Source organism: Miscanthus floridulus, chromosome 4, assembly GCF_019320115.1.
Source record: "Miscanthus floridulus cultivar M001 chromosome 4, ASM1932011v1, whole genome shotgun sequence".
Taxonomy (NCBI): Eukaryota; Viridiplantae; Streptophyta; class Magnoliopsida; order Poales; family Poaceae; genus Miscanthus; species Miscanthus floridulus.
In genome coordinates this window covers 106,411,731-106,425,102 of record NC_089583.1, presented here as the reverse complement: position 1 = coordinate 106,425,102, position 13,372 = coordinate 106,411,731, and the positions used below count along the sequence as shown (strand labels likewise).

The 13,372-nt window shown below is 43.7% G+C and overlaps 1 protein-coding gene across 1 annotated transcript; it reads right to left on the bottom strand.

Annotated features, from left to right (window-relative positions):
* Positions 1-2,108: 2,108 nt before the first annotated feature.
* LOC136549020 (secreted RxLR effector protein 161-like) lies at positions 2,109-2,705 on the bottom strand. The gene has a single exon (XM_066540335.1). The coding sequence runs from the start codon at positions 2,703-2,705 to the stop codon at positions 2,109-2,111; it is 597 nt and encodes a 198-aa protein (XP_066396432.1).
* Between the last annotated feature and the right edge of the window lie 10,667 nt (positions 2,706-13,372).

Sequence of the window (13,372 nt, the reverse complement as noted above, 5' to 3'; positions counted from 1 at the left end):
ATCGCCGTACGTGTGCGGACTTCTTTTTTTCCCCAAGTCTGAGATTCTCTAAATACTTCCTAAATCTAGGAATAGACAACTACTCCAGCTTCAATAAATCGGTATTTAAATATAGCCGTCTCCTATTATAGATTTCTCGCTAGCTAAAAATAGAAGACGAGAATGACTCTCTAAAGTGCGCATAAGATTTAGAAAGACTATTGGAGAGTGAAATGTTAAAAGCGATTTTTATGCGAGTGATTCTCCAAATAATGATTTAGAGAATGAGATTTAGAAATGCTCTTGGAGATGCTCTTAAAATGCGTTGTTTTCAATGAAGACATGAATGGAAGAGAACATGGTTATCCAGATTCATTAAAAAATTTACCTTGAACAAAAATGAAATTAGTACAATTGTTAAGGTCACCCTTTAGAGCACATGAATGTTAGGATAATAGGCAATTTCCATGTCATTTTAATTCCATAAATTAACAGCATGATGATGACATATAAAGAATTATTAATCATTGAAATCATGATATCGATTATATCCATGATAAAACTACATGCTAGATCATATATCATGTGAAACATATGAAGATCATGAAACATAACAAAGAGAAACACATGGAAAGATATATATTTCATATCTGCAGCAAGCATAAAGCTACATACGAAACAATAGGACTGTAAACGGGAAACACATACGTAGAGCATATATCTAGCAGGAACAGACATGAGATATCTTATGAACCGACATGACTGAACATATGAAACAAACTGATGAACTACTGAAACATGTAGAACGTAAAACAGAGAGAAGACGAAACGATCATACCCTCCCATCCGCAATTCCGAAGTTCCAGCAACTTCCCTCAACATGCCGTAGAAGAAGAAGGTGTTCCCTCCGTCAGCGATCGGGAAGAAGACGACGTATGGTGACTGGTGACGGTGACTCTTCGGGCAGTCGCGTAGACGCTCCCCAAAAACCTAATTGCCGATCCTCCGTGCAAGGTCCCGAACGACAAGGGCTTCAGAGGCACCTGCCCTCTCGCTCCTCCGTGCACGTAGAGTTACGAGATGAGGAAAGCCATCAAGCAACTTAATTCATCTTCCGGAATGCGTGTGTTCTCTCTCTTTTAACTGGAGTTGGAAGACTCGCAGGGAAATCGGAGAGGCATGCGCTGGGAAGACAGAGAGACCCCGGGAGATCAGGAGTCAGGCCGGCTTTTAGTTGAAACTCCCGTGGTTAGTGGGTGCTAAAAAGTTAAAACGCCACGCCACGCCCGCCTGCCTGCCTGCCACGCCACGAGCCCGAGCCCAAGCCCGGCCCGGCCGACGGCGGCGGCGGCGCGCGCGCATGTGGCACGCCTTTGTCCGTTTCTCAACTTCTCAAATTAAACGGATTAATTCCAATCATTTAAGTTGAGTCAACATCCTTTTAACTTTCAATCCGGTACAAATAATAATACCCACAATTACAAGCCATAGAGTTATTGATTTATTAAATATATAAATGGGCCTAGCCCATAATAAATCCAACAGTCCCCACCAAACTCTAGGGTTTGTAACTGTATAATTCCAGAATCACAATTCTTTGATATACCAGTGTTTCGATGGAGACTGTTAAGTTAAACATCCACCTAGAACAAGAGTTTCACTCAGTCACAACTAAACAATGGACTATGCCTTGAATTGACAGTTTTGTGTGAGGTGAGATTCACTCAAATCCTTCGCTGGTACTAGGTTGCAACAAGCATCCCCCGCTGTTTGAAGCATATAAGTCACACTTCTATGCCTTTCATGAGTGTTTAGGGATAACCCAGGTCCCATAGACTGTGACCAGCAGTTTGACTCATATAGGTGTACTTCTCAAAAGATGTTCTGTAGGACAACATCTCATCTTTATAAGACTCTCAAAATACATTAAGGTAAATACCATCCTGCCTTACAGAAAGAAAGATATGCATCAGAGATAGGTTCGTAGGGAACTTTTCTCTCAATCTACTTATAGCTTGTTTCACCACTCTACTTCACGGGATCTCCGATCACATAGAGCAGGTTACCACTACAGTAGACTTTCACGTGGGTCTCATACCCATCTCTCTCGATGCACTTTCTATCACATTTCATGACAGTCCCTTAGTGAATTGATCTGCCAGATTATTCGACATGTGAACATAGTCCAACGTTATAACTCCAGAGGTTTTCAACTTTCTAACAGTCTTTAATCTTCTTTTAACATGCCTTGTGGACTTCATGTTATTCCTGGAACTGTTGACCTTTGTGATCACAGTCTGGTTGTCACAGTTCATTGAAATAGCCGGTATCGGTTTTTCAACTACCGGTAAATCCAATAAGAAATCACGAAGCCACTCGGCCTCAGCTCCAGCAGTGTCCAATGCGGTGAGTTCTGCTTCCATTGTAGACTTCGTTAAGATAGTCTGCTTGCAAGACTTCCAGGAAACAGCGCCACCTCCAAGCAGAAACACATATCTGCTCGTGGCATAAAGCTCATCAGCATCAAAAATCCAGTTGGCATCACAATAGCCTTCCAGCACTTTTGGATGTCCAGTATAATGAATACCATAAGTCATAGTACCTTTTAGATAACGCAACACTCTCTCAAGAGCACGCCAGTGATCATCTCCCGGGTTTGACACAAACCGGCTCAGCTTGCTCACAGCATATGAGATGTCAGGCCTTGTCGCACTTGCAAGGTACATGAGTGAGCCAATGATCTGGGAGTATGTCAGTTGATCCCTTGCTATTCTTCGATTTTTCCTTAATAGCACGCTAGGATCATAAGGCGTGGGAGCAGGATCACAGTCACTAAAACCAAAGCGACTTAATACCTTTTCCACATAGTGAGATTGTAACAGAGTTACCTCACCATCACCTTCTCTAATAAGCTTGATGTTTAAAATAACATTAGCTTCTCCCAAATCTTTCATTTCAAAATAGCTCGACAGAAGTTTCTTTACTTCCTTAATCACATTGAGATTTGATCCAAAGATCAGGAGTCATCAACATATAGGCACAGCATAACAGCTTCACCCCCACCATATCGATAATACACACACGTGTCAGCTTCATTCATAGAGAAACCGTTAGATGTTAAAGTATTATTAAACCTTTCATGCCATTGCTTAGGTGCTTGTTTTAGGCCATATAATGATTTTAACAACCTGCACACCTTGTTCTCTTGACCATCCGCAATGAACCCTTCTGGCTGATCCATATAGATCTCCTCTTCTAACTCTCCATTCAGGAAAGTTGTCTTAACATCCATCTGATGAATGATAAGATCATAAGAGGCAGCCACGGCAATTAAGGTGCGAATTGTAGTCAATCGAGCAACTGGTGAATAGGTGTCAAAGAAATCTTCACCCTCTTTTTGGGTATATCCTTTGGCCACAAGCCTTGCCTTGTACCTCTCAATTGTACCATCAGGCCTAAGCTTTTTCTTGAAAATCCATTTGCAACCTATAGGTTGACACCCATAAGGACGGTCAACGACCTCCCAAGTTCCATTAGACATAATAGAATCCATCTCACTCCTTACTGCTTCCTTTCACAAGTCAGCATCAGGAGAAGAATATGCCTCTCTAATGGTGGTTGGTATGTCTTCCACAAGGTACACTAAATAGTCATCACCAAAGAATTTTGCAACCCTCTGTCTCTTACTCTTTCGAGTGACTATAGTGTCATCCTCCTCAGGGATGTGTACATGAGATTCTTCAGCATGATCTATTGGAATAGACATATCGTGTTCATGGGGAATTATAGTCTCATGACTTGTTTCACTAGTTGTATTCTTCATTAGAAATTCATTCTCAAAGAATGTAGCGTCTCTGGATTCTATGATTGTATCAACATACATATCAGGAACTTCAGATTTTATAATTAAGAACCTATACCCAATGCTGTGAAAGGCATAGCCAAGGAAAATACAATCAACAGTTTTAGGCTCAAGTTTACGCTTTTTGTTGATTGGCACATTTACTTTAGCCAAGCAACCCCAAGTGCGCAAATATGAGAGATTTAATCTTCTCTTTTCCCATTCCTCAAATGGTGTGATCTCTTTGTTCTTTGTTGGAACTCTGTTCAGGACATGACATGCTGTCAAAATCGCCTCACCCCACCATTCCTTGGATAATCCCGCTGTACTCAACATGGCATTCACTAACTCTGTTAGAGTGCAGTTTTTCCTTTCAGCAATCTCATTGGATTATGGTGAGAATGACGGTGTCCTCTCATGAACAATACCATGTTCCACACAGAACTCATCGAAAACATTAGAGAAATATTCTCCACCTCGATCGGACCTTAACCGCTTTATTTTCCTCTCAAGTTGGTTCTCAACTTCAGCTTTATAGGTCTTAAAATAATTAAATGCTTCATCTTTTGTTTTTAAGAGATACACATAGCAAAACCTAGTGGAGTCATCTATAAACGTGAGGAAGTATCTTTTACTGCCTTTAGTCAAAATTCCATTCATTTCGCACAAATCGGAATGGACAAGTTCTAGAGGTGCTAAATTCCTCGCCTCAGCAGCCTTGTGAGGCTTGCGGGGTTGTTTTGATTCAACACATACATGGCACTTAGACTTTTTGACCAAATTGAATTTAGGAATTAAATTTAGATTTACTAACCGCATAAGACAGCCAAAACTTGCATGACAGAAACGTGAATGCCATAAATCCGACTCATCAGAAATATTAACATAATTCATCATTTTATTACACACATCATGCAGTGATAAGCGGAACAAGCCTCCGCAATCATATCCTTTACCAACAAAAGAACCATGTTTCGACACAACACATTTATTCGACTCTAGAACAATTTTGTAGCCATCTCGACATAGCATAGACGCACTAACAAGATTCTTCTTGATGGAGGGCACATGCTGCACGCTCTTCAATGGCACCGTCTTTCCCGAAGTAAACTTCAGAATGATTGTACCAACACCAAGAACATGAGCACGTGACCCATTTCCCATCAACAAGGCGCCAGACCTCTCGACCTGGTAGGAAGAAAATAGAGAAACATTAGCACACACATGAATATTTGCACCACTATCCATCCACTACTCAGGTGAATTACATACTAAAAGAACAAATGGTAAAGAATTACCATACCTAGATGCTCCTTCTCCAGTATCAGTAGTGATAACATTTGCTGATTTCTTTTCCTGCTTGAACTTGCGCTCAGGGCATTCACTTGCCCAGTGCTGTTCACTGCCACAAACAAAGCAACCTCCATCTCTCTTGTTGTTGTTCTTCTTTTTAAACTGTGCTGTTTGAATAGGCTTAGTTGTGTTCTCTTGCTTGTTTTGGTTTTTCTTCTTTTTATACTTGCGGAATCCAGAGTTTTTCTTCTGTACCACAGTAGCAGTAGAGGTCTCAACACTCTTTCCATCGTCTTTTGCTCTCGCTCTCTCCTCAACATCAAGAGTACCAATGAGCTCTTCAACATTAAACTCCTGTCTCTTATGTTTGAGTGAGGTAGCAAAGTCCTTCCAAGAGGGTGGTAACTTGGCGATTATACCGCCAGCCACAAACTTGTCAGGTAAGACACATGGAAAGAGCTCAAGTTCCTTAGCTAGTGCCTGAATCTCATGAGCCTGTTCCACTACAGATCGGTTCTCAACCATCTTGTAGTCATACAGCTGCTCCATGAGGTACAGCTCGCTACCAGCATCGGTAACTCCAAACTTTCCCACAAGTGCATCCCACAGCTCTTTCCTTGTAGGAAGGATGATATAGCTTTTCTGAAATTTTGGATCAAGTGCGCTAATCACTGCACCTCGAAAGAGGTTGTCATCAGCCTTAAACTTAGCCTCATCCTCAGGAGGCAAGTTAGCAGGTTTGCCATCGGAGATATGATAACATGACATTGCAGTGAGCCACAATTCCATTTTAGCTCTCCAAATCAAGAAGTTTTTACCATCAAAAGGATCAGGCTTTAACACAGCAGCAAAACCTCTGACAGAAAAATACCTATAATTAGGTTTTTGGATTGTTAGGATAATAGGCAATTTCCATGTCATTTTAATTCCATAAATTAATAGCATGATGATGACATATAAACAATTATTAATCATTGAAATCATGATATTGATTATATCCATGATAAAACTACATGCTAGATCATATATCATGTGAAACATATGAAGATCATGAAACATAACAAAGAGAAACACATGGAAAGATATATATTTCATATCTGCAGCAAGCATAAAGCTACATACGAAACAACAGGACTGTAAATGGGAAACACATACGTAGAGCATATATCTAGCAGGAACAGACATGAGATATCTTATGAACCGACATGACTGAACTTATGAAACAAACTGATGAACTACTGAAACATGTAGAACGTAAAACAGAGAGGAGACGAAACGATCATACCCTCCCATCCGCAATTCCGAAGTTCCAGCAACTTCCCTCGACATGCCGTAGAAGAAGAAGGTGTTCCCTCCGTCAGCAATCGGGAAGAAGACGACGTATGGTGACTGGTGACGGCGGCTCTTCAGGCAGTCGCGTAGACGCTCCCAGAAACCTAATTGCCGATCCCCCGTGCAAGGTCCCGAACGACAAGGGCTTCGGAGGCACCTGCCCTCTCGCTCCTCCGTGCGCGTAGAGTTACGAGATGAGGAAAGCCATCAAGCAACTGAATTCATCTTCCGGAATGCGTGTGTTCTCTCTTTTAACTGGAGTTGGAAGACTCGCAGGGAAATCGGAGAGGCATGCGCTGGGAAGACAGAGAGACCCCGGGATATCAGGAGTTAGGCCGGCTTTTAGTTGAAACTCCCGTGGTTAGTGGGTGCTAAAAAGTTAAAACGCCATGCCCGCCTGCCACGCCCCGAGCCCGGCCCAGCCGGCGGCGGCGCGCGCGCGCGTGTGGCACACCTTTGTCCGTTTCTCAACTTCTCAAATTAAACGGATTAATTCCAATCATTTAAGTTGAGTCAACGTCTTTTTAACTTCCAATCCGGTACAAATAATAATACCCACAATTACAAGCCATAGAGTTATTGATTTATTAAATATATAAATGGGCCTAGCCCATAATAAATCCAACAATGAATAGGATAGGACCTATGGAAAACAAAAGAATAAAAAAGCACATGAACTTTGTATGAATTGGCGCCTTTGGATGAGTTTCAAGAAAATCACATGAAACAAGAAATGATGATGTTTGAGTCAAATATTTTTTTTCCTTGGTTTTCCTCTAGAATCAAATGCAAATGAAAATCTTCCTATATTTTTCATGTGAGCAATTACTGCAAAGCAAAGGACGATACAATAATTCAAGCCATAGAAATGGGAATGCCTATAATCCAAAGGGGGCGTTATGGTTGAATTCTATCATGCAACCTATTTTCCGTTTGTTTAATATTGTACTTCGTGCAATTTTTTGTGCATGTTTAAATTTTAGGATTGTATATGGTCGATATTCATCTATCCATTGAAACTTTTGATGCATGCACTTTTACAGAAAAAGCATACATGTATAAGTATTCCGCATGGTAGCAGCCAAAGCTGTGGGTGCACCTAATTAGTCACTTCTCCCGGCGGCCGACGAGCACTCATCATCCACTATACACGCCGCGTAGGGCCATTCCACACTGGCTCGACATGCATGTTCATCGGATCAATCGATGAGGTCCCCGAAATGATCATGAGATCGAATCATAGCCTCGTGTGGGTATAGTATGATTGCCATCATCCAGTTGTTGCTCATCCATCCCACCCCACATCACTTTTGCTCCACGTTTTTTCTTTTTCCAGTGTTAATATGATGCATATGGCATGTCTTTAGGGCATACCCAACGCTACGCAGTGGCGGATTTAGGACCTGGCAACCTTGAGCGTCAATTTGGGCTCCGACGACGGCGTACACTTGAGGCATGGCGCTCACATCATATTCTGCTGCAAAGCTTAAAAACACGTGATCTCATCAGCGCCTTGAGCTTTGCCCGAGCTCCATTCCGGCGCTAAGTCAATTATTGACAAAGTGGTTGTATGCCCCAAGCTCCATGTTTCCTCCATGTCATAGACTCATAGCAGCCGGTGGCTTCACAACTCCGCAAGCCATCAGAGTGACATGTGGAGGTAGCAGCTACCTCACCTAACAAACAATAGAAGAAAATGCTAGAACAACACAATACACATTGTTGTCTAAACGAGGCGCCCAGCACTTGAGAGGCTATCCCATGACACTTACCGAATTTATAGAGACATTTGTCAATATTCATGACACTTACCATGAAAATATATATGTTCAATAATTTAATGATAATTATTTGGTACTGCAAAATTTATTAGTATGCTTTCTGTATAAATTTGATCAAACTTTACATAGTTTGACTTAAGACAAAACTAAAACAACACTTTTTTTAGATGGAGGCGGACGTGGGAAATACTGACGATGACTATTGATGGTTGACGTTTACCGCCTGCTGATTTTAGCTCTTCTTGCTTCGTCCACCATTGTAAATTACAATTATAAGGAAAACGACAAACGGACGAACATATACAGAGGTAGAAGTTGAAGTACGTTGTGCCTATATATATATAAAAACAGAGTTCCGATGCCATGAAAGACGACTGATAACTTTCAGCTTCTGGTTCGACCACGCATTGGGCAGCCTGCTGCAGCGTCTTGCTGCTATTAATTTCCAGTCAAACAATGCAAAGTTCTGTTACACCTCCCATTTCGGTCACCAGATATCTCGCAGCAATTTTACTTAGCCAAAGGGTGTGACATCAGATACAGGTTCGATCTGCACTCTGCTGTGCCTATCTGCCCGTTCCGTGAAAGAGCGAATATGATAGCAGTAGCAAATAGATATTCGTGACAGTTGACGTACACTCGACACCGGCATATATCGTCAGTCGTTAGCTTAGCCATCGTGGACGAGGACGCGGCAAGGGCAATGACGTGCGCGCACATCTCATCCTCAACCCCATGGGCCATGGCACGTCAGCCCAGCGCGATCCCGATCCAACTTGTTTGTTGTTTCCCCGAATCCGTCCAGCCAGCCGTACGTCGCCTACTTTGCTGTTAGTACAGTGCTAGGAGTACTACTGTACAGGTAGGCTTGTGGTCAAAGGACCAAGTTGCAGTAGATGGGAGAGCAAGGTTGTGATCCTACGACCTGGTCGTTTCGGCTGGATTGGCTTATAAGCTATGGCCGGAGCTGACGAACCAGCTGCTAGTCGTCGAACCGTGCTCCTAGCTCCAGGATTGTAGTAGAATCGTACGTGGAATGAACTATTGTAGAGTTCCAAAACTTCTCACACATGTATTGTGTACAATTTTATTGTTTTATTTGGTCGTATGTACCCCCTTAATGGCTTAATCCAAGTCCTACGGCAAATACGAGGTGCTGATCGAGTGTTTAGATGTTGACACATTATTAAGCTTTGCCAAAACGATAATGCTCCACCACCGCAGGCGTTCGTCTCGCGTCGTCTAGGTCTGTGGACCGGCCCATAGGCCTACTCTCTTACCACGGCATATACGGGTTCTCAAAAAAAAAAGAGCAACATTTTTTGCCCATTTCGCGTCGGCCACTGCAGGCGTTCCCTAGCCCCGGCCGGCGTGGCTGCCCGACCGCCGCTCGCCCGTGGAGAGGGAGACCACGGTCGCCCGACCACCGCTACCGTGTCCACCACTGGGGCCGGACGCCTGGTCGACGGCCAGGAAGACTGTAACACCCCTGGTGTTACGTGCTTGCTTAGCACCGAGATTGAGGCCCGAGAGAGATTAGCCAAACAAGTTTTCGGGTTTTAAAAATTTAAAACGCACATGAAATAATAAGTGAATCATATGTGACTCACTTTTGTGGACTCAACTAAATATCCAAGTTAACTTAGTGTGAAAAAGTGCTAATGAAAATCCTAACAAGAAGAATGGGATAAGTCGTTTTAATTGTTTGGCACGAAAAATAATTTATATAAACAAAAATAAAATATCACTTGTGTGTAGTACTTAAGTAAAGTTAAAAAATGCAACTTTAATTTTTAAAAAACGAATGTTGTTAACGAGTGTTCTTGAGCTCAAAAGGCGAATTGGAAATTAAAATCAACCATTTTCGTTAAGTCGGTAAACACTTGAACTATGTTTAAAGTGCCATTTTTGGCGAATTATATTGAGCAAAATAATTAAATAGTGCTTAAATATTTTGTTCCTATGAGTTAGTATGAAGTATGAACTATTGCATGACATACTTGTTGGATGGAGTTAACAAGGTTTAGACCTTTTAAAATTTTGGCAAAAGGGCTAGTGGCTGTTAGTCCAAAACTAAAATCTTTAATTTTTCTAAGTATAGAAAGGTAGCAGACAATGCCATTTTTGGCAATTAATTTCTGAAAAATTTAGTTAAACACTATAGCTGTGTTTTGGCACTGTTGATTGCACCGAAGTGTGATGTTTGTAATGGAGTAGGGGTTAGAGGGGTTTGAGTTCGTTTGGGCCACGCAAAAATCTCACGAAGTTGCAAGAAGGTCACGGTTCTTGGCGGTTGTGACCCGTGGTCGCGGTCACCACGTCAGTTCGTCACGCCATAGCCGCTGGCCGCGCTCTGTCCCGCAGGTTGTGCCCTGCCGCACGTGCGCCGTCGTCTGGCCCGTTGCTGCACACGGCTGCCGGCTGCAGCGAGGTTGGGCTGCTGCACTGTCGCGCTGCTGTAGCGCGCCGCGGTTGCGTCCTTGGCAGTGCCGAGCATGCCACCGAGGCCCCTCGCGCGTGCCGCTGCTGCATGTCGGGCCGACGTCGTGACGTGCTGAGCCATTGTGCCTTGGTTGCAGCTGTCCCATCATGCGCAACACGCTCTTAGCCGCGCACCTCACCTACGCGCTACGCTGCTCTTGTCGTGTCGCCTGGCCTTACCGAGCCAGTCCCGCCACGAAGCTGTAGGGAGGGTGTAGCCTCGCGCACGTGGAGCAATTACGTGTCGCTGCCCTCCCCGCGCGCCCTTTCGTAGCAACGGCCCCTCGCGACAGCCTTGCGCGCGATCACTGTTTCGCTACCGCCGTCCGTGTCCCGCCAAGGCCGAGATATCCCATCCCAGCACTCCACAACGCTCTCTCTCTCTCTCTCTCTCTCTCTGAGCCTCACCTGTGTGGACGCCCTCGTTTCATTAACACAGCCTCAGCCGAAGTTGGCCGACCCTTGAAGGGTCACTGCCCTGTCTTCTTTTTACCGTCGACGGAACCGCGCCGCTTCGCAAGTTAAATGCGCACTGTCCATGATATCTCATCTCGATTCAGTGCTCCAGTAGCTAGCAATAGAAGCTATCTAGCAGCCCGACCCGCACCAAGGCGCAGGCAAGCCCGGTTGCCGGCCAGATTCGAGTTTTTGCTCACCACCGATTGGTTTCGCCGCCATGTCGTACTCATGTTGAGGGTGAACATCTTGTCACCGGTAGCAGTTCAATCGATGGGTGTTTCGAGCTCTCCTTGACCCCCTCGTTTTGGTGCTCGCCTTCTTTTGGTCAGAAGCTTCATCGGTGATGAGGTGACGTGCCGGTGTCCGCCTCGGAGCATCGCTGCCTAGCCAGCTCGCATGTGGCTAGACCACCTCAACCCTTCAAAGTTTCAACTGTCGCCACCGCGTGCACCTCGGTGAGCTCCGACTGCTTTTCTGCCACTGCGTTACCTTCGTTAGGGCTCTAGGTCACCGGTACAGCCACGCTGTCGTCACGAAATGCGTTGTCCCATCCGCCACTATGGTCGGCTGTGCTACAGTGCCTCTCCCGGTACCTAACCACCGCCTCTAGAAGCACGCTGCCGAAACTTAGATGCTCGGCCACCATAGGTCATCGAAGACCCTTGCCAATGGCCGGCGTAACCGTAGTTGTCGCCGGTGTACCACGCCATCACACGCAGGCACGCTGGGGAGCCGCCCATTGCGAAGACAACACTTTTTAGGGTGTTTTGTGCAAAGCTTGAGTCTAATGAAATAGTGATTCACTGTGTGGCTTGATTGTCTAATAGTGCGAGCCCTTCTTTGCAAAAGCGCAAGCGCGCGGGGCTCTCCCGCCTTGGGCCATTGCTTGGCCAACCGGCCGAGCACGACCATGCCCCGCGCCGGCTTCGCGGGTCGCTGTGCCAGATTAGTCACCACCGGCCTTTTCTTTTTTGCTACAACATTTCCTAATTTAGTTTCTAAAGCAAACTTGTAAATTCCATATAAATTTGTGTAGTTGACAAAAAATGGTGAAACTAATTTTATTAGGTTCCTAAAATCATGATCTATCTGCCAGTATATTTTGTTCACATAGCTTCATAGTATTTTCAGGAGTTATCTAATTAAATTGAGATGTTTAATATTGTTAAGATATAAACTTGTAGGAATTTTGTAATAAATTGGTGATAGTGTTGGCTCTAAAAATTTCATAGTAAATTCCTAATATTATTAGGTGCTCACTATAATTTTTGTAGCTCCATAATAACTAGTTTGCTAAGATAGCTAATGAGCCCTAGTTTGAATATATATTAAATCAATGAAATGAAGAAAAGAAACACCTTGGGATTGTAGAACTAAAACACTTATCAAGAAACAATGCCTTATGCAACAACATGGATACGTAGCCTAATACGTTAGTTATTAGAGCTAGCTCGTAGCTTGAGAGGCATAATCGTATTTTAAGAGTTGCGGTTACCGTTGATTAATTGTGTCTCTGCGTTGTATCCACGTATGTCATAATAGGAACAACGATGGATCGAGGAGATGATCGGAGTAGCAGAAAAGATGGTGCCTTGATGATCGTATCACCATGATGGAATGCTAACTTTTGGTTATATCTTACCCAAACAAGCTCTGGTGCATAACCCCTATTATTCTGCACTTTAGTTTATGCTTGCGCATTAAGTTTAAAGGAGTTGAATGAAATCCACTTGCATAAATATATCCTTTTCCTATGAGTCTTACTAGTATGACAGGATCGTGTAGATTGCTATGCTATAGGATTCTGGTAGAAGTCGAGTGATTACCTGTCACTCGCGAGAGATAAGAAAAGATATTATTGTTACTATTATCATCACATGGAATATGAATGGATAATAATTAGGGACCGGGCAAAACTATACTTTGGATTTGAAATTGGATTGTTTTGGGCAATAGAGCGAGGCTCTGGTTGCACTCATTCCGCCTGTGTCGATTGAGGACCGTCCATTGCTGTGGATGGTAGTCAGATCATAGACTTATTATCCTGAGCACATACTTGCTTATGAGAGTGGGAAGACTTGTTACTATCGTGTCATAGGTTCCGGCTCTTTTCGGGCCGACTTTTAGGGGTAGGTATTAGGTGGTGGTCTAAGCACCATACTGAGACCGGGTCTCAGGTGTTGGGGGCTTAGAGTCCAAGTTTGGA

Excerpts from the sequence above, each read along its gene's own strand:
- LOC136549020 (XM_066540335.1), bottom strand. The coding sequence starts at position 2,705 with ATGTACCTTGCAAGTGCGACAAGGCCTGACATCTCATATGCTGTGAGC.